The sequence below is a fragment of the Saccostrea echinata genome, unplaced genomic scaffold, assembly GCF_033153115.1.
Source record: "Saccostrea echinata isolate AGI-Se365-2 ecotype Australia unplaced genomic scaffold, CSIRO_AGI_Sech_v1 ptg000054l, whole genome shotgun sequence".
NCBI classification, from domain to species: domain Eukaryota; kingdom Metazoa; phylum Mollusca; class Bivalvia; order Ostreida; family Ostreidae; genus Saccostrea; species Saccostrea echinata.
In genome coordinates this window covers 21,711,397-21,737,283 of record NW_026889803.1, presented here as the reverse complement: position 1 = coordinate 21,737,283, position 25,887 = coordinate 21,711,397, and the positions used below count along the sequence as shown (strand labels likewise).

The following is a 25,887-nucleotide window of genomic DNA, read 5'->3' as shown; positions in this document are numbered from 1 at the left end:
ATATGTAAATACATGTGATAAGATGAAAAATCAAATTGTATTCTGATGGCGAGTTTCTTCGTCTTTGCTGCGTCTTCCTCGCTACTATTTTTACAATGTTAACAGATTTTTTCTTGCTGACAACTCTAACATATAAGGTTGGATATTCAATTTCATATCAATAAAATAAGCAATTTGGTCGTCCACAACGCAGAAAATTCAGGCTGTATCGCGTATATTTTCGTCAGATTAACGTGAAGAGCTGATCAGCCATTGTCGCCTTTGACGTCACAGGGTCACGTGATCACTATCTTATTGACTTAGATTTTTAAATCAGGGGTTTTCCTTTGATTCAATAATTGATTAATTACCATGGTTTATCCGCAGTAAAAACACAAAATTTATAAACTGTGGTCATAATGAACGTTTTACACTTTTAATTTCAAATAATTTTGAAACATGCCATAAGTCCTTTAAAAAACTTGAATCCCCTTCACCAAGGATGCTTTGTGGCAAGTTTGGTTGAAATTGGCCTAAGATTCTTGAGAAGAAGTCGAAAATGTGAAAAATTTACAGATGGACAGACAGATGGATGCCAGACAAAATGTGATCATAAAAGCTCACTTGAGCGTTCAGCTCAGGTGAGCTAGAAATATGTGACAATTTAAATTTTAACACCTACTGCAGGTAGCTCACCTGAGCCCTGTAGCTAGGAAAAAAGCAAAAATCAGTTCAGTATTGAAAAGTTTAAATGTATAAGTGGTTCTGACCTGCCCTAAAAAAGGGGGGGGGGGCTGATTTGAACAAAATTGAATCTACACTAACTATTTCTTTGACCAACTATCTCCTGGGGGTCATGATTTAAACAAACTTGAATCTACACTATCTGAGGATGTTTCCATATAAATATGACCAATTCTGGCTTTGCTGTTCTTGAGAAGAAGATTTTTAAAGATTTTTCCTATATATTCTATGTAAAACTTTGATAGTCTATTGAAGCCCAACCCTACCCCCTGGGGTCATGCTTTGAACAAACTTGAATCTACACTACTTGAAGATGTTTCCATATGAATATGACCAATCATGGCTTTGCTGTTCTTGAGAAGAAGATTTTTAAAGAATTTTCCTGTAAACTCCTATGTAAAACTTTGATCATCCAAATTTTGATAATTTGTCACAAATGTTCAAACTACTATATTATTCACACTCTTTGGGGCTTCTCTCACTACTTTGTTCCTTTGGCGTTCATTCCTAGGGAATTTTGCCCCCACATTACTTATATTTTATTTTGTGTGAGGAAGATTATTTTTGTCTAGATATTTAGGTTGTATATATATTGGAATATTTAGTATGTCTTATTGTATGCAACAAATGGGATTAGCCCATAGTATTAACTCTCGACTTTTTGCCTTGTTTTGTGGCCTGCTGGAATCAGCTCAAGGCTTTATGCACTCCTGGGGTCAGCCCGGAGTGTTGGTTGGTTCAAGCCTTTAGGGATCAGCCCTAGGCATTGTATCTTGTCGAACATCCTCTTGGGATCAGCCCAGAGGTCTGTCTTGTTTCATGGCCTGCTGGGATCAGCCCCAGGCATCATGCACTCCTGGATCAGCAGGGAGTGTTGGTTGATTCAAGCCTTAAGGATCAGCCCTAGGCATTGTATCTTGTCGAACATCCTCTTGGGATCAGCCCAGAGGTCTGTCTTGTTTCATGGTTTGCTGGGATCAGCCCCAGGCATCGTGCCCTCCTGGGACCAGCCCGGAGTGTTTGTTGGTTCAAGCCTTAAAGGATCAGCCCTAGGCATTGCATCTTGTCGAGCATCCTCTTGGGATCAGCCCAGAGGTTTATCTGGTTTCGTGGCCTGCTGGGATCAGCCCCAGGCATCATGCACTCCTGGATCAGCAGGGAGTGTTGGTTGATTCAAGCCTTAAGGATCAGCCCTAGGCATTGTGCCCCAGGCATTATGCACTCCTGAAATCAGCCAGGAGTTGTGGTTGGTACCGGTACATGCCTTTAGGGATCAGCCCAAGGCAGGGTTCTGGCTTGTGTGCTTTAAGAATCAGCTCAGAGTGACAATAATTAGTGATCGCTTTTAGGACTAGGAATGAAAGGTAGAGAAAGTAATGAGTAGCCCCCAGAGCACCAAAATATGAGTTTTTGTGATGTACAATATGGTATACATTTTCCTTTGTGTTCAAGTGTTTTATATGTATTACTGAAATGTTAGATATTAAACCAACTGAACTGTTAAACCTGTTTTGTTTGTGTATAAACAAATAAAAATTCTCTTTCATTGTTATTAGATAGGTTAAAGTTTGAGAACAAAATCAATCTTTTGGCATAAAGATACACACCTTTTGATACAGAATTCAGAACCTCTAAGCCACTCTCTCCAGCTGACAAGCATGCAGACACCAACTCTACAATTATTGGAAAAAAACAACTGAAAAAATCCATTTCAGTTATAATGTTAACATTGCAACAAATTCTAAAGTTCAGAAGCAAAATTCTCTTGCATCAGAAAAATAATTGCTCAACTATCTTACTCTCATTACGTATATTTGTTTAGTATGTAATTTTTCAAGCTTCCTCATTTTTTTTTTTTTTCAGATAAAAAAACACCGATTTTATTTGTGTACTGATTTATAGGCTATCTTTCAGTCCTTATTTGATTTGATTTTCAATGCATATTTTCCTTCACCTTTATGAAACTAATGTTAAATACCTTTTTATATACCAAAGCTTTAGTCCCAAATATTATTTTCATATAATCACAATATACTTTATTTCCATTTTTTCCTATTTTGACCCCATAATTTATTCCCAAGTTCATTACACCAATTCTCCTACTGTTCATAGAAAAAAAATCATACAGTAGTTTGCCTTGTTGCTTATTTATTTTCATTCTATTGATAAATCTCCAGTATACCTTCTGCAGCCTCCAGCTGAGCTGAGTGTGACGTGGCAATTCCATTTATTACACAGTCACTCATGTTATGGCTAAAGTTCGAGATGGTTGTCAAGAGAGCCTCTAGATCTGTAAAATAAATAAACATAATGATGACTTGCGATGCTAAAGTGGCTTGATGATAAATAACCTGAGTATTAAGTATTTCTCTTAAAATAATTACTAGTAACTCAGTTCCACCTAGACTGGAATGCTATACACGTGGGACGAACTTTATAATTTGGTGAGAACTTATTGTTCACCATCAATTAATTATGCCCTACCCTTGGGACTGAACTTCGGGAACAAACATTTCACAAATACACTGCTTCATGATAACTGTGGTACAGGTACTGTTCTTTTGCAGGGCAAATTGATATATTTTGCTGCAATATGACGTAATTGCAATATGTATGATAAACATCATTTAACCAACTTTGGTAAACTGTATTAATTTGCCCTGCAAATGTGCAGTACAAGAGTTATTGTGAATGGGTTATATTTTATAATTTTGTGACTTTAATACATGGAAATAGTCCAGAGCTGTGCAATTTAACAGTTTGCCTGCTAAATGTCCACAAGTAAGAAGAAAATTTTCAAAAGTGTAATGACATATTTCTCCTTGTCTACACATGCAGTTTTCACTGTGTGGAAATAAGACAGAAAAAAATACCTGTTTGGTTTTGAGTGTATACATTTTGGGCTGTTTTGAGATTCTCAAGGGAAGAGAGAACAGGTTCAGCTCTTAGCAACAAAAATTCTGAAAGTACAAATCATTCATATACTTATATCTCTTAATGTTTCATGATAAGAATAAATTAAGAACAGAACTTTTCTTAATTTTCATTGAAGAACTTTTTTTCTCTCTTTTTACCTGCAGTGCATCTGACAGGAATATGTGTTGGGTTTTCCACCTGTTGCATGGCATCACCAATGAATTTTCTTCCTTCTTTCACTGCACCAGCTGCATTTAGGGGAAAAAAAGAAAGGCAATAATCCCACATTTAATTTAGAGAATTTCAGAATAACAAAAGAAAATTGTGCTTCTCGGGACCGTAGGAAAAGCCTACTTGTAATATAACAAGATCTAGCCTGAAGGACCTACTTATTTATTATTTTTTTTTTTTTTTAGAGAAAATGACTATGTAGTGTGAAGCAAACAGGCTACTCATAATAGATAAAATTCAAGGGACAAACACATCAATTTTAAGTTTAATATATTTTAATTCTGGTTGTAACACATCATTTGACTGGATAGAAAAATTCACTTAAATTGTATAACCTGTGTGCCTAGTACATCAAAATGATTTATCCTTACAAACAGATATATTGCAGGGACCAGTGAATGTTTAATCAAGCACCTTACTCCCCACTAAAAACTTATGTGTTGTGCAACTACATATTCTATGCAGCTATTCTTGTCTATAGAATAAGAAATATTTCATTTAGGGGTTAATATGCACTGAATTAAGCAAGGCTGTGTACATAAAAGATTTGCCTGGAGCCAAAAAATGTCGATTTAAGTTTGCCGATTATTTTGAAATAATACTTCTATTTGATTAAAATCCATTATTATAAAAATCATTAAGTTTTAGAGTTATGTCCTGTTTGTATGAAAAGTTGCTTGACCTAATTAATAACACAGCCTATATTGAAAAAATCACTGAAGAAAAATCAAAGAGAATTTCTACACTACATTTCTACAGAGAAATGTAGTGTAGAAAAAACAATCATAACTCTTTTTAGAGAAGGTTTACTTTAAAATCTACTATCAGTAAGAAAAATCCTAAAAATTTAATTGCAACATCTCAAAGCCATCGGCAGTTCCATGTCCACTTAAAAAAATCATTGTCAGACTTCAGACGATATTACTACAGACTTTACTAATGCTATCACAAACCTGTTTCTCAAAGAAATGTAAGTCAGTCGAAGTTACATTTTATACAACATAAAAACATACAACTATGCAAACACTGACAATTAAATACATGTATACTCTAAACCTAATGAAAAATGATTTTTTTTTTTAAAATAAAAATTCATATGACACTATCATATAAATGTTCAGAAGTGTTCAACACTAAGTAATCACTGTCTAATCTGACATTGATTTTATTTCCCGTAGCAGGTTGGATAAGACAGGTTTCACTGTAGAAGCATCAGTAAAAGCAATATGTTCCCAAACTTTGTTTTGGGAAGACAATGATCAATCTTTACAACATAATGAGTAATCTTAATAAGTTATCAGATGGCAGAGGCTCACCAATAAGGTCTTTGTGGAGCTGACTGAGATTATCTTGGAGCCTCTTTTCACTGCTCTGCTTGTCAGTATCCAGCTGATTGAGACGATGCTGCAGATCTTCAATACATTCCTTAAGCTGGGCCTCCATTTTTGTCTTCTCTGATAATGTATTCTCTAGCTGGTTCTGAGGATAATTTCTGAGCATCAGTCTTAGGCACTTTTTTTACAGTTGTTTTTTAGAATTATCCTTGTTGCTCTACTTTATACTTTCATCTTATAAATCTTACTAAATTATTATGTTAGTTTTTTTTATAATAAATGTACCTCTAAATGCTAAAATCATTTTTGCCAAAAGTGTATCAAATTTTCTTCTCTTATGTGCCAATACTTCTGATCAGTAAGAACTGTTAATCAAACCTTTAAGCTATCAATCTCGTTCTTCCTCTTAATCTCAGTTGTTGTCATCTCATCTTTCAGAGATGCCAGTTGCCCATGCACATTTCTTATCTCAAGCTGAAGGGCATCTTCAGACTGGTGTTTTTCTTTCTCTAGGGCCTCCAGCCTACACTGGAGACTCTCACACTCCTCCTCAGTGCTCTGTAGCTGTGACATCAGGTTAGCTTTTGTGTCTCCTAAGGTCTTCACTTGGTTTTCCAAATGCTGTGTTTAGGAATAAGACTTAGTTATTAATATGAACATGAAAAGTAGTTACAATTACAGCATTAAAACTATGTCATCACTGATCATATTCCAATATCTACATTTCCAATTGTTTTCTCTTTGTTGGATATGGGAGGGACATTAACAACAGTTAGGAACATGGGGTAATAATAGGGGATAATTTTCCCATGTTTCCAACAGTAGTTAATGTCCCTGGAATACCTAATAAACTAGATAGTGATTCCTAAAGTCAACCAAGAATCAAATACAATACACCAGGAAATGTTTGTAAAATTGAATATTAAAATGGATGTGAAAATATCTCTGATTACAAAACTTACCAAAATGTGCAGTTGGTCACAAGCTACATTTGGTGGGCTCTGTCAAATAGTACACACCGTTTTATTAAATTTGAGTCTCTGTTGTTGGTTGCATGATGCTTCATAATTATATCCATGCCATACTTACATTTCTGTTATTCATAATTGTTTCTTTTCTCAGAGTATACCACAACAGGCAAATAGCATGCTGTACAATGCACTCTTACCTTCCTTGTGTGTATATTTTGCAAGATGAGTTTCTTTTAAGCTTGGCTTAAACACAGCTTATAGGTGCTTAATGTATGATTAAACATCATTTTAAAATCACCATTAAACATCCTTTAAACTATCTTTCAGGTAGTATATACACCATCATTAAGTTATCAGTAAGCCATGTTCATCTCCTTTAAGTCTCCCTAAACGTGACAAAGATAGTGTATTTAAAGCGTTTAATGGTGGCTTCTATCTTGCCAATTCTAAATGCCAGATTTACATGTAGTTGTGAAGCCATTATATAATTTTAAAACAAGGGCCACATTGCTCACTTGAGCACTTTTGCTAGGAAAAAGCAGAAAACAGTTCAGTATTGAAAAGTTTAAATATTAAAGTGGTTCCAATGTGGTTGGGGGTAGGGGTATGATTCGAAGAAACTTGCAATTGAATCTACACCACCTAAGGATGCTTTTGAATTAATATGACTAATAAAGGCTTTGCTGTTCTTAAGTAATTTTTATTGATATATCCTTTATATTCCTTTGCATAACTACTGTATAACTGGTATTTTCTGCCGTTGTCCAATTTTTGCGGAATTTTGCGGATAGGATAAATCCGCAAAAATTACAATCGCAAAATATTTTTTCAATATTCATTCAGATATTTTGTACATGCAATTATAAGGTGTACATATGTCTGACAAGGATCTCATTAATGCAAGAACCTGCGTACTTGATGCAGCAAAATTATTTGGAATGCAAGGATTTTTAAAATCGATGTGTCCGCAGACTCATGAGTGGCCAAATCCTTGTAAGAAAATACACGTGTCATCGAAATTCGAAGATTTTAGATGTCAGGATTTGTCCAAAACATATTGAATCAAAACCTTCCTGTAAATAATATCAATTAAATAAGTTGATACAAAAACATCTTTTCTTGTACCTATTTCACAATTATTAGTCCAAACTCCGATAGCTGCAAACAACACATGGTAGCTTTTCTTTTTTAAACACTTTTTTTTTCAATTTTGTGTTTTATATTGAGACAATTACTGCTTGTATACACAATGTGGCTCGATTGTCTCATGAATTTCACCTAATGCATACAACTGACAGGATTAGTTACCCCTCAATGCACATGACACCTGTGATTTTTAACTGTCGACATTAGGGTACTAGATTATGCAACTGTTTGTTTTAGCTTAAAACATAAACACCAAATTAATTTTGATGGCAGTTAACTAGAAATGTATTTCAGAATATGGCTTGGATGCATTTATTATCATTATCTATATATTTAAATATTTTAATAGATCGCATAAAACGTCAGTTAGAATAAAGATTTGTATTGTTGTTTGGGTGGACTGACACTGCATTAATTCATTTCAATTGGTGCTCGAAATATTTTTACAAAAACTAACTAAAAGATAGTAGTTTAAATAAGCTTAATAGCTTAATACCAGTTCTCATGCACCTTTGATCAATATGTCTTAATGAAGCGTTCTGATAATTCATTAATTTTAGTGCATGAACATACCCCGTAAATAAATTTTTGCAGTATAGTGCAACCGCAGAAATTGAAAACACAGAAAATAATTTGCTACCTTTTAGGGTTCAAATCAAAAAAATTTCCAACCGCAGAAAATACCCGTTATACGGTATGATCCCCTGTTATGACCCCTCTATACTCCTGGGGGGTCATGATTGAACAATTTTGAATCTTTACCTGAGGATGCTTTTATTTTTTTATGACCAATCATGGCTTTGCTGTTCTTGAGAAAAAGATTTTTAAAGATTTTTCCTTTTTATTCCTATGCAAGACTTTGATCATCCATTGTGGCCCCACCCTACCCCCTTGGACCATGATTTGAAAAAAAAAATTTAATCTACACTACCTGAGGATGCTTTCATATAAATATGACCAATCATGGCTTTGCTATTCTTGAGAAGATTTTTAAAGATTCTCTGTATGTATTCCTAGGTAAAACTTTGATCACCCACTGTGGCCCCACCCTTCCCCTGAGGGTCGACGACAACGTTGACAACACCAACGACAGACAAGGGACAAATTTTGATCAGAAAAGCTCACTTGGGCCTTTGGCTCAGATGAGCTAAAAATATCCCCACAAGCCACACTTTAACTCACAATCCTCTGTTCTATAGGTGAACACCTTAACCCCATGAACTACTCAGTTCCCATACTTAGTCTGAGTAAATTTCAATCTTTATTGTTCATATGATATGTGTGAGAATAAAGTCTATGGCAAAATAAAACTGGCATTTAATGCTTTTTTAAAATCATTTTAGCATGGCAGCAGCTCTGTGTTTAGGGGATTTGTGACAGTGAGCTATGAGGTATAAAATATTACAAACATGCTGTTTGTTCAGCACTCAGTGTCTCAGCGAGTTATATTACCAGTGATTTTTTTTGTTTTTTAAACCACCACCCCCTCCTTTTGAATTGGGAAAAATTAGCAACATTTTCCTCAAATTGGGAAAAATTATTTATAGTAAATTAGAATGCTAAAAAATACATAAAATAATCAAACTAAGTAACAACAACAGATTTTGCTTGATTTTAACTTTGATTTTGATATAAATTCATAAAATAAATTTAAAAAATTAACATCAATATTTTATTGAATGTGAACATGGCTTATATTAGTCACATCTTGTAGCTTCTATTTTCTTGGAATTGCTTTGTCTAATTTCATTTAAAAAAAAGATAACCAGCATTTAGACTCATAATCTAGTACACTGTCTTCTATTGATAATCAAGTTTCCAGTCTTTACTGTTTGTTTTTTCCTGATTTTAGTGAAACCCTACGTGTTGTCCATTTCCTGTTATTAGCCTGACCCTCTATGTAATAATGGCGGTCAAACCAAAATCATTATGTCAACAACACGCAACATGACTTGTATCTGGGAACTATTTACCAATTCACTGAGAATTTTATAAGCTACCCATCTGCTTATATGGATATCTGCATTGTTTTACACATTCATTAAAAAAATCGGCTGCATATGCATGGATTTGAAGAATAAAAACGTATTTACTCTGTCAGCAAATTTATAGCGACTTTTGTTCAAAATTAAAACATAATTTCCGTATGTTTGAAATTGGGAAAAATATACTAATAACTGGGAAAAAATGGCTAATTTTTGTGAGGGGAAACAGCTGAATATCGGTGGCATTTTGACCAAAAAAAAAATCACTGATTACTTACCTCCGGTTTGTTCAGCAGCTCAATGTCTGAGTGAGTTATATTACTTACCTGCTGTTTGTTCAGTAGCTCAATGTCTTAGTGAGTTATATTACTTATCTCCTGTTTGTTCAGCAGCTCAGTGTCTCAGTGAGTTATATTACTTACCTGCTGTTTGTTCAACAACTCAGTGTCTCAGTGAGTTATATTACTTACCTGTGGTTTGTTCAGCAGCTCAGTGTCTCAGTGAGTTATATTACTTACCTGCTGTTTGTTCAGCAGCTCAATGTCTCAGTGAGTTATATTACATACCTGCTGTTTGTTCAGCACTCAATGTCTCAGTGAGTTAAATTACTAACCTGCTGTTTGTTCAGCACTCAGTGTCTCAGTGAGTTATATTACATACCTGCTGTTTGTTCAGCGGCTCAATGTCTCAGTGAGTTATATTACATACCTGCTGTTTTTTCAGCACTCAATGTCTCAGTGAGTTAAATTACTAACCTGCTGTTTGTTCAGCACTCAGTGTCTCAGTGAGTTATATTATATACCTGCTGTTTGTTCAGCAGCTCAATGTCTCAGTGAGTTATATTACTTACCTGCTGTTTGTTCAGCAGCTCAATGTCTCAGTGAGTTATATTACTTATCTCCTGTTTGTTCAACAGCTCAGTGTCTCAGTGAGTTATATTACTTATCTCCTGTTTGTTCAGCAGCTCAGTGTCTCAGTGAGTTATATTACTTATCTCCTGTTTGTTCAACAGCTCAGTGTCTCAGTGAGTTATATTACTTACCTGCTGTTTGTTCAGCAGCTCAGTGTCTCAGTGAGTTATATTACTTATCTGCTGTTTGTTCAGCAGCTCAATGTCTCAGTGAGTTATATTACATACCTGCTGTTTGTTCAGCACTCAATGTCTCAGTGAGTTATATTACTTACCTGCTGTTTGTTCAACAGCTCAGTGTCTCAGTGATTTATATTACTTACCTTCTGTTTTTTCAGCAGCTCAATGTCTCTGTGAGTTATATTACTTACCTGCTGTTTGTTCAGCACTCAATGTCTCAGTGAGCTATATTACTTACTTCCTGTTTGTTCAGCAGCTCAGTGTTTTGAGAAGTTGCCTCAGCAAGCTGTGAGGTGACCTCATCAGCACTTTGCTGAAGACTATCTTGAATGATCTTCCTTTCATTCTCAAGTCGCTCCATCTGAGATTTGGACTCCTAATGCAAGAACATGCAAATTAAGTGGAGGACATTTTAGATAAAGGTAGTTAGTTTAGCTGAGATGATCAAGATATACATGTATATCAGGTTAAAGTAAATCATGCTTATAACAAAGTGCCAGGGATGGACGAATTTGCTTTGTTATAAACACTATTTGTAATATCCGTTAAGTTCACAATATAATTAGAAGCCAAATGGGATGAAAATCACTTTCCTGTAAGAATGAATTCATTATAAGCATTTTCGCTATGGGCATGTTTTACTGTTTGAGTATATACAATAGTTTTATATCTGATGACTTTTCAAAACACATATTCTTTTGGGTTACAAAAAAAAAAAATAAGAAAAACTTAATGATAGAAAACAAAATAAATTTTCACTTGATAAAGGGATAGAATTGTACACTTCAACGGCAAACAAATCAAACAGGTAAAAATAGGATTAACTATGCATCAATCATTGCAGTTGGAAAATCTCCAGTGTTTCTCACATGCTACATGTAATGTAAGTCACATACTGTAACAGATTTTTATGTAAAATGCATTTTTCATGACTCTCTATTTTCAAAACTTTAACAAAAATACTTTAAATCTTTTTAATTATAAATATGTGTATCAGTTACCAACTTTTTGGAAATGATTTGAATCTTGTAAAACATAACTTATTTTTACCTGAATTGATTGCTCTTTTTCTTGGACCAACCTTTTCTCTACCTCTAGCTTCTTAGTTGTGTCAGCATTCTGAAACATCAGTGTTGTTCTTATTTAAAATGTTTAATAGTTTTAAATTATCTTGAAATGGGGAAATGTCCAAACATCAAAGTGATACTGTAAATTCCTTATTTTACGCAAGTACTTAATATCACGAGAGGGCTCTTAGACACCAAATCGCGAGAACAATAATTCGTGAATGGACGGTTTACAATGAGATTTAACATTGATTTCAACACCATAAAAATAAAAGCGTGTAATTTTATTTCGCGAGTGGTGCTCCTCGCGTAATTACGCATTAATTAATTCCTCATGTATATTTAGGAATCTACAGTACTAATTTTACCCACCCTACCCACATGATTTGCAAACTTGAATCTACACAACCTGGGGATGCTTCCATAAAAATATGACTTATCATGGCTTTGCTATTCTTGAAAAGATTAAGGATATTTTGTATGCTTTCCTATATACATGTAATACTTTGATGGCCTATTTTGGCCCCTCCCTGCCCACGGGGTCATGATTTGAAGAAACTTGAATCTACACTACCTGATAGTCTTACTGAGATGAAATTTTTAGTTTTTTCTATGTATTCCAATGTAAAACTTGGATTACCCTTCCCTATTCCCAACAATCACATCTGAACAAACTTGAGTCTTCATTACCTGGAGATGCTTCCATATTAATATTACTAATCATGGTTTTGCTGTTCTTGAGAAGATTTTTAAAGATTTTCCCTATATATTCTTTTGTTAAACTTTGATCACTCAATATTTACATTTCCAATGTCTTTGTCTGAGATAAAATTACAAATTGTAAAAATACTTTATTTCTACATAAATCTACTGGTTCATCAATAGGCGCAGTTAAAAAAAATCACGTGCGGGGCGGGACAAATAGAAACAGAAGCAGGGCTATTAGCACGGGAATTTGCAGAATCAGGAGCATGTAAATATAAGGAATAACTGTCAGATTTTTTGGATTCATGACGATGATCAATCGATTGGCTTGCGTGATAATTTTATGCATAAAAGCCGAAGGCGTTTATGCAAATTATCATGCAAGCCACTCGATTGATCACATCATGAATCCAAAAAATAAGACAGTTATTCCTTAATTATGGCCCCTCCTAACTCTGGGAGTTATGATTTAAACAAAACTGAATCTTCACTACCTGAGGATATTTCCATATAAGTATGATTAATCATGACTTTGCTGTTCTTATCAAGATTTTTTAAAAAGATTTTTCCTAAATATTTTAAACTGTGATCTTCCATTGAAGTCCCTGCCCCATAATCAGCAAAATTCACTTCAATCTTCAGCTCAGGTGGGGTAAAAATGTATCATTTAAAATTAGTTGATTTAAAAAACTGTATACAGAGAACAGCACAGCTCAAACATATTTTGAACAACTTAAAGATAGACAGAAAATATGCCATATCATAATAGTTCCATCTAAAGCCCAATATTCAATAACATCTGACAAATTGTGAACAAAACTACAAGATGTTTACCTTTCTGATAAGGGCTACATGTTCTTCTCTCAGCTTATTGTATATCTCCTTCATTTTCTTGAATTTTTCATCATTTGCTTTTGCAAGCTCTGTAATTATTTGTAAAACAAATTTTAGCAATAATTTCTTTTGAAATAAATGTCTTAATAACACTTTTTGCCATAGTAACATCTTAACATGTTGAAACCAAAAAAAAGTAACTATCTACATGTAGTGCTAATTGTAACAGGAACCATTACAGATGTTCCCCAAACAGTTCCCTCACTGCTATTTGGGGCCCCAATTTTCCCTACAGAACACAGAGCACCAGAACACTTGATCAAGTATGTGGTCCAAAATTTCACAAATTTAGTAAAATTACCCATATATGTATTACATACGAGGGGTTATCAAAAAGTTCATGGACTGGCGTCATAAAATTAAAACCGCTTGAGATACATCAATGAATTTTTAAACATTAAATAAGCATATTCTTTTCTGTCCGTAAAATAAACTATAAATCATAAGTTTTATTTTTGAGTGTATTGTAAATGTTTTTGTAAGCAATGGTATGTCAAGGAGGCTCAACCTCGAACATGACGTATTTTCTACCTGAGTGTAACTGAGAAAAACTCTTCTAATATGAGTATTTGTCATCCGAAAATCCCATTAATTCACTCATGTGATATGACATAATTTTTCCGTAAAAGTTGTAATTTTTACCTGATTCTGTATATTCTATGAAATTTTATCGTAAATTTTATAGGGAATGTCCAGACAATAAAGGGGTTAAAAATGACGTCGAAAGGGGGTAGGGTGTCATTTTACAACATTCTATAAAGTTTCAGCCCCTGGAAAACCTGACATAGACCTAGAAAATGTTTAAACAGGCTACAGAGAAATAAAATACATCCAGAGTACTTGTCTTTAAATACCAAGACAGATTCAGCAAGAAAAGAGACACACGGTTAATGTCGATTTGTAGTCAAGGTGTCCAAAGTCAGTCACGTCGAAAAGTGACGTTGATCATTGGTTGACATTGAGCTCCGACAAAAAAAATTATGCTGGCAAAATCAAGCGAGGATTTTTCCCTATGTATAGATTTAATATTTACAATATTAATGCATTGAAATCAGATGTTCATAACATTGTAAAGTCATATAAACAAGACGGGTTTAGGTCTTTACTTTACTCTAGAGAATCTCATCAAAATAAGTGTATTGAGGCAGAGGGAGCGGGCATGGAGAAATAACGACGTTGTCGGACGTCATGACAATAAACGGCGACAGCGCCGGGTGATCATATCATGCTCTTTTTATTTAATGATAATTTGGCAAATTATCAACATATCAAGCTGAAATTTTCAACACTTCTTAAACTTTTGTTGTTTTATGTTCCCTACAAATTTTGTAATCAACAACTACATAGTATTAATTTTATCGCATCAGTCCACGAACTTTTTGATAACCCCTCGTATTTGTACTCTGATTGATTCCTATATGCCCAGGAGCAGAGGAGAAGATTTTCAACAAAAAAAAATGCATTTTTACTATACATTCAACACATCCCCTTCCTTACACAGGAATCTCTGACCCAGGGGCCATAAAATGTGTAAGTTTATGAAAAAGTACCGTTGGTCTTCATAACTTTGCACATAATCTTTCTGCTAAATAACCAGAGAATTAAATAATGCATTTTCATGTTATACTGTGAAATCATTAATGTTCCTGGGGGACCAATTTTTGTGGATTTTGTGGGCCACCCTATCCCACAAATTTACATTCCCATGACTCAAAATTTTGCCAACAAATTGGTACATTGCATTCTTTACTTATGAAATACCCATGAAATTACGAACCCCAATAACCTGTAACATTTTTTTGCCCATAAACATTGACCCCTAGAAATTAAAATGATTTTATAGTAATCAATAGAAACCTGCTCTAGCACCCTTGCTCATTATTCCTATGCAAGTAAAGTAAAACTTGTCTAATCCAGATGTTGTGTATACCAAAATCTTGTCTAATATGGTGTAAACTTTAAGCTCTTTTCAATAAATTCAATTGTTTAAAATGTCATTTTATCTGGAATGTTGTCTAATCCGGCCAATTTCTTTGGAACCAGTGGTGTTTAGATTAGACAAGTTTGCTTAACACCCAGGAGCAGAGATTTTCAAAGATATAATGCATTTTGTCTATAATATTCAACAGAGCCCCATCCTTGTACTTGTTTATTATAAAGATGCAATTATTTTGTCTGCTAAATACCTAGAAGCAAAGAAAAAATAAATTAAGGAACTTGTGCATTTTCACAATCTGGTCTATTAAAAGATTTCTGCCCTAACACCAGATCCCCTAACCCAGGGGCCATTAAATTAAAAAGTTGAAGGAGGCATCCTTGCTCATCATAACTGTTTGTTTGTTTAATACCAAAGAGCCAAGAAAAAGATTTTCAAAAAAATAATGCATTTTCACTAGGCAATCAGTACAGCTTTACCCACAACACCGCCTTACCCTGGGCCTCAAATTTCACAATTTTGAAAGTGGCATCTTGCTCATCAAAATCATGTACTTAATTTATCTGTTATATACTGTAAATAATTTTTTATTCGCGAGAACTTTAATTTCGCATAAATACGCAAGATGGTCTGCTCGCGAAAATTTCATTCTCGTGATATTTTTATTAGCATAGGATATTAAGAGCAATAACTAGCCTTTATGAAATACATAAAAACAAAGTCAAGAATGGCAATGTCATTAAAGGTCTTGGAGCAACGAGCTATTTAAAAATCATGTCTGCAGACAGGAAAATGCCTGAAATAGACTATATTGTTTTTACATGCTGTTTGGGATTACCTACATGTATCTCCAACAGGTGCCCAGTGGTAGTAGCTTTGTTAGAAAGTTTGATGATCAACTCCTGCAATACCCCAATATCCCACTATTGCAAGGACTTTAATACACCTATTTGGATTTTACACTGTTTCCATACCTGATCACTAAACTGCATAGGCAGTGATTTTTCAGATCTCACTAATACATGTAACTAATTTGCCACAAAAGACATATTTTAGAAATAAGTAGCATGTCTTTCTAAAATTATGCAATTTTTAAGTATAAAAAAAGACAAGAAAGTCTAGATCTGAAAGATATTAAGAACTGTGAAAAAAGCTGGAATCAGGTTGTCATGTCACCTAACATCAAAAAATGTCAAGTGATTGCTAACACCATGAATCCTACAACCGTGCTAAAAAATCTATGTATATTTTTTTTAATTTTAGTAAATGGATTTGATTTTTTACATATCATAAATGAAAGACAAGAATTTAATCTGACATATGTCATTTTTTAAAGTTCACAAGAAATTTGTCTGCAAACTTTTCTAACCACCCTTTACAGTCTGTCATCACTTCACAGTGTGATGTGCAATGGAGCATAATTATTATCGAATCAATCTCTCCTGTCTGTAAAATTGATGAGATAGTCATGCCATATTGTGCATGTTGTGTAAACATGCAGCAATCAGGGTTTCTTTATAATAAGAATCTAAATTTAAAAGTGTGTAGATATCAGTAGCCAGGGGTAATATACTGTGTGTCACACTGTGAACATTCTAAATGATGTAGAATGAAAATCCCAAAGTTACAAAAACTAGCTTCAAGATTTAATAATTTCTTTATCAATAAAAACAAGAAGTCTGTGAGTGAATGCTCACTAGTAACACCCCCGCTCTGATGTGAATATACGGTTACCCTCTCATGTTGACATTGAATTCATATAAAAATAAATCCCACCATTTGGCATGCCTAAACAAAGATTTTGCTAAAATTTCAAGCATCTACACTGAGTAGTTGCTGAGAAATATGCGACGGAAATTTGGTACGGACAGTCGCACGGATAAACAGGACGTTGACATTGGATTCGAACAAAAAAAAATCTGACCATATGGCATGCCTAAACAAAGATTGTGCTAAATTTTCAAGCATTTGCGCTGAGTAGTTGCAGAGAAAACTGCAACCAAAATTTGTTATGTATGGTACGGACAGACGCACGAATTAACAGGAAGTTGACATCGGATTTGAACAAAATATTTATGAATACCACTAATAAATCATTTATTTATACAATACACAGCATGGACATGTGGAGCGCTAATTTATGATTACGCCAAAAACTCCATACCCAGTGAATGCACTAAATTTTGAATACGCCAAGTTATGTACACATACATGTTTCTTTCCCAAAAGCATATATTCTGTATAATGTTATTTCATGATGATCCAATTTTTGCTTTCTTTGCAAGCATTTAGATAGCAAAAAAAAAACCTGCATAAAATTGTCACTGGTTGTGTACTGTATATATTTTACATTTATTTGATAATTCTATTAAACCACTGGGACAATGGCAAAACAGGACTGATAATCAGAGATAACAGTGTTTGGTATATTTTTGCAAAAATTATGAAATACAAAAAACCCAAAAAACCATTTTACAATATAAAGTTTATATTCTGGGTATTCTTGGTATCTTACTTTCAGCCTCAGCAAGTTTAGCTATGGCACCGGTATTCACTGTAGCTTCTTCAAGCTTTATCCTAGTGCTTTCATTTTCCTATAGATAAATGAAAAAAGACTGTCAAAATAAAGTGACTTTTATTAAACCATAACTTTACTGGTTTGTTCTTATTGTAGTGGATGAGAAAAATTGCATCTGTACTCAAGATACATTTTAAAAAAAAGTTTAACATTTACAAAATTATACATCCTGATGCTTTAAAGTTTGTTTATGATAAACTTATATCAGGAATAACATTTTAGAAGAATTTTGCCACAACTTTCATTTTATTTAAGGAACAACAAAAAACAACAGGCCCAAGGGCCTTAATGCTCACCTAAGTAGAGTATAATGCAAGCCTTTAAAGGATCTTAGAATGCCATGTAATGTCTAATGACCTCTGACAAGAGAGATAACTTTCAAAGAATATTATCCAAAATGGAAGTTCTTCTTTAGCCATAAGCCATGAATGTAAGTTCACCTTTGCTAGCCAAGGGTTTCTGATTCCCTACTCTACCCATAAACCCTTGGCCTATCAGAAGTCTGTCGTGTGATCTTACCACATACACACAGATTGTGTCACTGATAGAAATAAAAGGTGTATAATTTAAAAATTAATGTATTTATAAAACATTTTTCAAGCAGGTATCAAACAATGTTTTCTTGTTATTTAAGGTGCAAATCTATATTTGCAGTAAAGATTCCACATTGGGTCCCATCAGCTTAAAGTTTGATGACACAATAGCTATTTATAGAATGACGTTATCTTACAGATTATTGTTTAATTATGTTTTTCATTCCCATGACTAAAGAGTCAAGATATATCCCAAATGGAGAATCTATTGCTTTTACAAATAATCGCTAATTGGTCAAATGATATCAATAAACTCTAATCACTTTCTGAGAAAAAATATCCAGACATTTGAAAGACCAGAAGCCAAGAATTTGTGAGAAGAGTAGCTATCAGAAATCATTGGCTAACAAAGATGATGTTAGTTCAAATTTTATACTTTCATGTAGCATTTCATAAAACCTCCATATACAAACATCATCTGTACCTTCTTTTGTCAATACTTTTCATATTAGTAAATTATTATATTTGACCTGAAACATTTGCACTTTTTAACATGTTAATTTAGAATATTTGTATGGTTTTTTTGTATAAAATATAAAAAAAAAAAAAAAAACTGCAAAATTTAACCAGAAATATCATTAGTACTGTATATTTTTTATTACATAAAGAACTAGATGCTATTATAAGACAGTAATACCCACACAAATGTTTGCCTCTAAATGTACTCACCTTCATATTTGGATAACAAGGGAAGAAGCCACAATAATTCTAAGACCTTAATGCACATCTACAGAAAACTCCTAGACTTATTCTAAAATATGTTTGGGCTGCTGTGAAAAAGGTTAGTCAAGTTCAGGAATCAGTTTCTTGTTTTTAAAAAAAAAAAATGTCATTTTGACTCACTTTTGGTCCTCCCATGGTGAAAATCAAAATTTTGAAACCTTACTCCATATACTGGATCTAGACAACACCACCATTCATCATGCAAAAGATGATTTGAGGTTTCAGCTCAGGTGAGCTAAAAATGTAAGAGTTCCGGAAACCAGGTTTTTATAGAAAAACATTTTTTTTAACCCAGAATTACCCCCAGAGTGAAAATAAAATTTCAAAATCTTATTGCACATCTACAGGACACTAATCATATATTACAGAAATATGAATGGGCTACTGCAAAAAATGTATACAGGGATGCAGATTTTTGCAGAAAAAAAACCCTTTTACCCCAATTTGGCCCCCAGGTTAAAAATGGAAATTTCAGAATCTTTCTGCATATGTTCACAGTTACTGTATCACCAATCAAAATCCAAAAGATGAGTTTGCTTATATTTAAAATGTAAGCTCTACAGTGACCCAGGCCCACAGACAGGTATCTAACACTTCTCAGCATTGTCGGTCATTGTTCCAATGTTGTAAGCCCCCGAGTATGTACTTCTCATGTATACGACATTTCATTTTGCAAAAGAGGAGAGGTCTGGAGTGGGCTAGTCTCAGGAATACATGTTAAGGAAGAAGATAGACAGACAGATGGACCAGGATAATATCAATATGCCTGAACTTTCCTTGAATAGTACGGGTATAAAAATTTAAGAGACCACTTGCTGATGGACTCATTATTGTTTTACCAACATGGAAACAAGGTGATATTCTGACTTAAAAACAACTCTTTAATTTATTTATTATATTTTTATTTGAACTTATCAGATAACACACCAAATATTATCTTTATACATACCTCATACTCTTAAATTTACGCTGTGATAATAAATAATTGCTCTTTCTTTTCTCTGTGCCAAAGTATCTTCATTTCATGGTATGACATAAGATTCATTTCCGAGAAAGTACGCCATGCTCTATCTTAATTTTTTTTTTTTACCAGGGTATTTTAAGTGTTTTGATATTAGGCCTAATTAAAATCAATGTTGGAAATGTTTATGAATTTTTTTGGAATGAAATTTAGAACAGAGGGTCATAATAAATTTTAATATTAGTATATAATATATATAGGATCTCCCATGATTTGTAGTTGGATATGATTTTTATCCAACGAGTTGTGTGTTTTTTTATCCCCGAGCCTTGGCGAGGGGATAAAAACACACAACGAGTTGGATAAAAGTCATATCCAACTACAAATCATGGGAGATTCTTTTTATCCCATGTTTAATACTTCACAACTAATGTTTTACACTGTTTTATATAGGACTCCACTCAATTTTACTTCATCACGCTAACGCAAAAACCATTGTGACGTCACAACTGCACTTAACTGTGGGTTATGAAAAAAATATCCAATGAGTCATATCCACGGGATAAAGGGGTAAACAAGGGATAAAGATATATATATTTAGTTTATATACACTGATAGTTGAAGCTATGTTGCTCATAAAGATCAAAAGCAAGAGAAAAAGGATGATCAGGGATCAACAAAATAGTTAGCCTAGTATTCAGCTAAAGCTCATTTAGTAAATTTATTTACTTGCCTGTATGTGTCAATGCAAACTAAAAAATAGTGCTAGAGCATAAAGAACAGTTTCAAATAGTTAATCCAATATAATTCAATTTACCTTTCGTCTATCTCAGTCTTTGAATGACAAAAGCAACACGGTGACACAAAAAATGAAAATTGACAAAAATTTGGTTTTTGCATGACTTGTGCAATTCTTGAAAGTATTAGGTTTCAGGAAATTAAATGTTTCAGAACACCAAAAATGTGATTTTATGGAGAAAAATAATTCATGTCTGCCTTAAGATAAAGTATACTGCTTCACTTTTTCCTCCTTATGGTATGTGCATCTAAACATGAGTTTCAGTATACTGAAGATTTTGATACAATCTTCAAAATAAGACTTTCAGAACACATTCCTTACCTTTACAAGCACTGATCAATAGACCCCACTTTGACACCAGACCCAGGGGCCATGAATTTCACAATCTTGGAAGAAGCATCCTTGCTCATCATTAATTACCCTAACACTACAACTTCTGACCCAGGGACATGAATTTTATAAAGGTTAAGAAACACCTTTTCTTTTTATAACCATGCAGTTAGTTTGTCTGATAAATACCCATGAGCAGAAATGAGGATTTTCAATGAATTATAGCATTTTGTCACTATGGACAATTGCACTATTCTCTTTGGATCAAAATACTACAGACATCTGGTTTTTTCAATGGCAATAAGAAATCTGTTTTTCTTAATTTGAAGAAAAAAACCCCAGAGGTCTCTTGCAAGACCATAGCTCTACTGGTTTGTACATATTAAAAAAGGAAGGAAGAGAAAAGTAGCAGCTGGACTTAAAACTGTGCAACATTTTACAATAAATAGAACTAGACCTTTTTGTCGTTCAACAAAATGGTGGACTTTTTGACACTTAAAATATCAGAGAGTTCAAACAGTGACAACTCTTACAAGAGGAATAAATTAAAAAACTCTTAGATTCAGAAATTCTTTTCAAATGTGTACCAAAACTGAAACCAAATGAATATTTCTGCCTTTTAACAGCTGTGTGAAGGGAGATAACTCTTACTTCATTATTTTTAAAATTATAAAAAGTACTATTATTAAGTCCTTTTAAACTCCTATTAAACTCCTATAAGGGGTCAAAGAGTGACCAACAGACTATAATTCTTAAAATGAACTTTTAATGCTGAATCCAAAACCAAAAACTGTTTAAAAATGGGTAAGAAATAAAAAAAGTTGCAGAGAAAAGTCTGTTTTCAGGTTTGGACTCTTGAAATCCCTTATTTTCCTGAATTTTACTTTCAAAACTTAATCAGATCGGAACAATGTCACAATCATTCTAAACTCTGAATTTCACAAGAGTATCTTGATTACTTTTAGAGAAAATGTGAAATGTGTGATTTCATATTTAACATATAAATTCCCATACAATTTTAAAAAGACTCATAAAACCAGAAGTACATTTTGTATGTGTATCATAATTGAAACCTATAGAGTACATAATCAAGCCAACAGCCATGCAAAGGGAGATAACTCTTACTTTATATTTATTTTAACAAATATAAATTTTGTTAAGTCCTCTAAAATTCCAATAAGGGGTCAAAAAGTGACCCTTATAAGGGCCATAATTTTTTTATTGTACTCTTTATGCTGAACCAAAAACCAAAAACAGTTTAAAATCTTGGTAGAAAAATAAAAAAGTTACAGGGAAAAGTCTGTTTTCAGGTTTGGACCCTTGAAATCCCTTATTTTCCTGAATTTTACTTTCAAAACCAAATCAGGTTGGAACAATGTCACAGTCATTCTATACTCTGAATTTCACAAGAATATCTTGTTTACTTTTAGAAAAAAAGTGAAATGCATGATTTCAAATTTGACATAAAAACTCCCATAGACAATTTTCAAAGACTGATAAAACCTGAAGTGCTTTTCGTATGTGTACCAAAAATTGAAATCTATAGAGTACATATGCGTACCAACCTCCATGCAAAGGGAGATAACTTTTACTATATATTTATTATAACAAATACAAATTACATTATTTCACTCCTCTGAAACTCCTACGGGGGTCAAAAGTGACCACACAGACCATATTTTTTACATAGCACTCTTAATGCTGAACACAAAACTGAAAACGTTTTAAAAATTGATAGAGAAACAAAAAAGTTACAGGGAAAAGTCTGTTTTCAGGTTTGGCCCCTTGAAATCTCTTATTTTCCAGAATTGCTGGGTTCTGTATTTCATATGCAAATTAGTATTGATTCCATCGAAACCAAACACCCAGTAGATCAAGCAAACTGTCATGCTGTTAGTAAAACAATAATACGTACTTCTACCCTTTGCAGTAACACTTTTACAGTCAAGAACATTTGTAGAAATGCAGATGCTATTGCTAAGATGTGGACAATGTCTTTGAAACTCTATAAGTCCCTAAACCAGTCCCTAAATCCAAGATCTAAAACTAAAATATCATTACATTTTGCCCAATTAAAAATTCCATTAGCCTCATCTGTCAAATATTTGTTAAGCATGGCTGAATCATTATTTTTTCTGTCTACCTAATATGAACCTAGTATCTAAACAATATATCCACTGGATGCCACTATCATCATTAGTTTTACCAAGGGATGACCTTTATATACACACTGAAAAACCTCCTTTGAAAAGTATACTCTGAACTCTTTTGAATATAGATGTGTGTTTTAATTTAAAGAATAATTTATGAATGGGATTTAGCAGGAGACTCAGCCTATTTTAGCCCTCTCCCAACATCAAGGTCAAGGTAAAAGAGGGGGAAAAAGAAAAAAATAAGCAAAAAAAACAGAGAAAAATAAACAAAATGACAGAGAAAAATAAGCAAAATTACAGAAAAGTACCAGTTCGGAAATATTCAAAAATATTACATTACATAAAAATAATGAATTTTTAGCAACGTCTGGCAGCGGACACAATACTTGGCAGAAACAAATAATTCAATGTTGATCAATTGAAAATGTAACAATCTGAGTCAGTCGCTTTGGACGAAATGCTAATCGGAGCTATAAAGCCACATGATTATTGATTTTTTTTTGAATTCACAAAGTTACCTGAGTCTACAAATCACATGATAAATTTGAATATTACACAGCTAGGTCACAATGAGGTTAATGATATGTAAATACCCATGTATATATAGTGAAGAAAACAGCCAGTGTTTTGTACCTTTTTTTAAAAAGTTTGCAGGCTTGCCTAAAATTCTCCCTTGAATATGTTGGATTCCAACAATTATACAATTCTGTCCTTTCGAGAAATTTGGGCAACAATGTGCTCACCATGTATTACGGCTTTAAAAATTGGAATAGCTTTGAATATCAATGGAGATTCGTGAATTTCAGTGACTCCTCATACAAAACACTGCTTCATTCTTTAATTTTACTGACTTTTAATTCTTATAATTATGCAAAGTTGTGATTTAGACTTAGAAGAATTGCATTATTAATCTCATTTGGCTATTTTCTATACTTTAATTTTGTGCAATTTACCGGGGGCCACGTTTCGCACACTAAGTGTAATCATTCTTTACCTATATATAAATTCCTTGCCATATGAACAAGATACATGTCTCAAATATACATAAACCCAAAATGACTAAGTCTCAAAAAATGAAATAAAAACACCTGTAAAATGTAGGAAATTATCCAATTATGACCAAAATATCAGGTGCACATTTTTTATACCATTATGGTAAATAATGAGTGTACAAACCAGACAAATCCATGCAGTAGCTCCAAGAACATGTCCAGACAAAATAATGTCTACAGCTAGACAGACAATGGCCTAGACAGAAAGATGGACAGACAGATGAACATGCTGATTCTAAAATTCCCCCCTAAACTTCATTTGCAGGGGTATAAATATATTGATTTGAGTGAAACAACCCATAGCACATATTATGCTGCCATAGCAGAATGATAAGATACATTTGTTTTATTATTTTCTGTATTATAATTAAATTAAACTTAATTAATTCAAATCAATGGAAAATATCTTAAAATCCATTTTAAGGTCACCTATTGCTATCCATTTTTGTCTGCTGTTGTGCAACGTGCCTCGTCCGTTAACATTTGTACATTTTCAGCTTCTTCTCTGGAACAGCTGAATCGATTTCAACCAATTTTCAAATAGAACATCTATGAGAGAAGGGGAACAAAAATTGTGAATTTCATGGTCCTTGCCCCCTAGGCCTCAGGGGTGGGGCTAAAACCATCAAAATGAATGCAATGTTTAAAAATCTTCTTCTTTACTCCTGGACAACAAGCAGTCAAACTGTTGGCATGATTGTTATAAGCATTGAACCCTCTACCAAAATTGTGAAATTCATGGCCCCAGGGTCAGGGGTTCTGGAGTTAGAGTGGGGTTCTAATGATTGTATAGCGAAAATGCATTAATTCTTTAAAAATCTTCTCTCCTCTGCATATAAAGCAGATAAACTAGGTGCATGGTTATGATGATCAAGGATGCCTCATTTAAAATTGTGAAATTTGTGGCCCCAGGGTAAGGGGTTGGGGGGGGGGGGGGTCTATTGATTATATAGTGAAAGTGCATTATTCTATTGAAAATCTTCTCTGCTTCTAGGTATTTAGCAGATTAACCACATATACATTTATAATGAGCAAGGGCGCCTCTTCCAAAATTGTGAATATCTTGACCCCTGCGTCAGGGTTCTGGTGTTAGGGCAGGGCTCTACTAATCAAATAGGGAAAATGCATTTATTCTTTAAAAATCTTCTCTCCCCTGCATATAAAGCAGATAAACCCTGAGGTCAGGGGTTTTTGTGTTAGGGTGAGGCTCTTTTGAGTATATAGTAGAAATGCATTATTTCTTTGAAAATCTTCTTCTTTGCCCATTGTTATTAAGGAAACATACTAAGTACATGTTTATCATGAACAAGGGTGCCTCTTCCGAAATTAGATGTCTTGGCCCCTGGCTCAGGGGCTCTGGTTTTAGTGTGGGGCTATATTAAATCTATAGTGCAAATGGATTATTTCTTTAAAAATCTTTTTCTCTGCTCCTGGGCATATAGGAGGAAAACAAATGTATATAAAGTTGTAATAAGCAAGGATGTTTTTACCAGATTTTGAAATTCTGTACTATTTGGTCAATGTATTAATTTCTACTGAAAGAAGTTATCCCCCTTAGAATTCATCTATGATAGTTTATGACTGTAAATAATGTTACTTAAAACAGACATGATTCTAAAGTCTAATGAAAAAGGCATATTTATAGACATCCCCAAATAGGCCGGGGGTCTGGGAGTCTGAGGTAAATGGTGCAAAATCCT

At 33.6% G+C, this 25,887-nt stretch overlaps 1 protein-coding gene across 1 annotated transcript in view; it reads right to left on the bottom strand.

Moving 5' to 3' along the window:
• The window catches only part of LOC133171934 (huntingtin-interacting protein 1-like), a 126,990-nt gene that overhangs the window by 37,596 nt on the left and 63,507 nt on the right, over positions 1-25,887 (bottom strand). Inside the window, exons 15-24 of the mRNA XM_061306727.1 lie at positions 17,514-17,592; positions 13,003-13,091; positions 11,447-11,515; positions 10,635-10,772; positions 5,583-5,825; positions 5,187-5,349; positions 3,798-3,887; positions 3,597-3,683; positions 2,906-3,013; positions 2,331-2,396 (exon numbers count right to left, since the gene is read on the bottom strand). Of these exons, the coding sequence (XP_061162711.1) occupies positions 2,331-2,396; positions 2,906-3,013; positions 3,597-3,683; positions 3,798-3,887; positions 5,187-5,349; positions 5,583-5,825; positions 10,635-10,772; positions 11,447-11,515; positions 13,003-13,091; positions 17,514-17,592 (1,132 nt within the window). The remainder of the gene's footprint in view (positions 1-2,330; positions 2,397-2,905; positions 3,014-3,596; positions 3,684-3,797; positions 3,888-5,186; positions 5,350-5,582; positions 5,826-10,634; positions 10,773-11,446; positions 11,516-13,002; positions 13,092-17,513; positions 17,593-25,887) is intronic.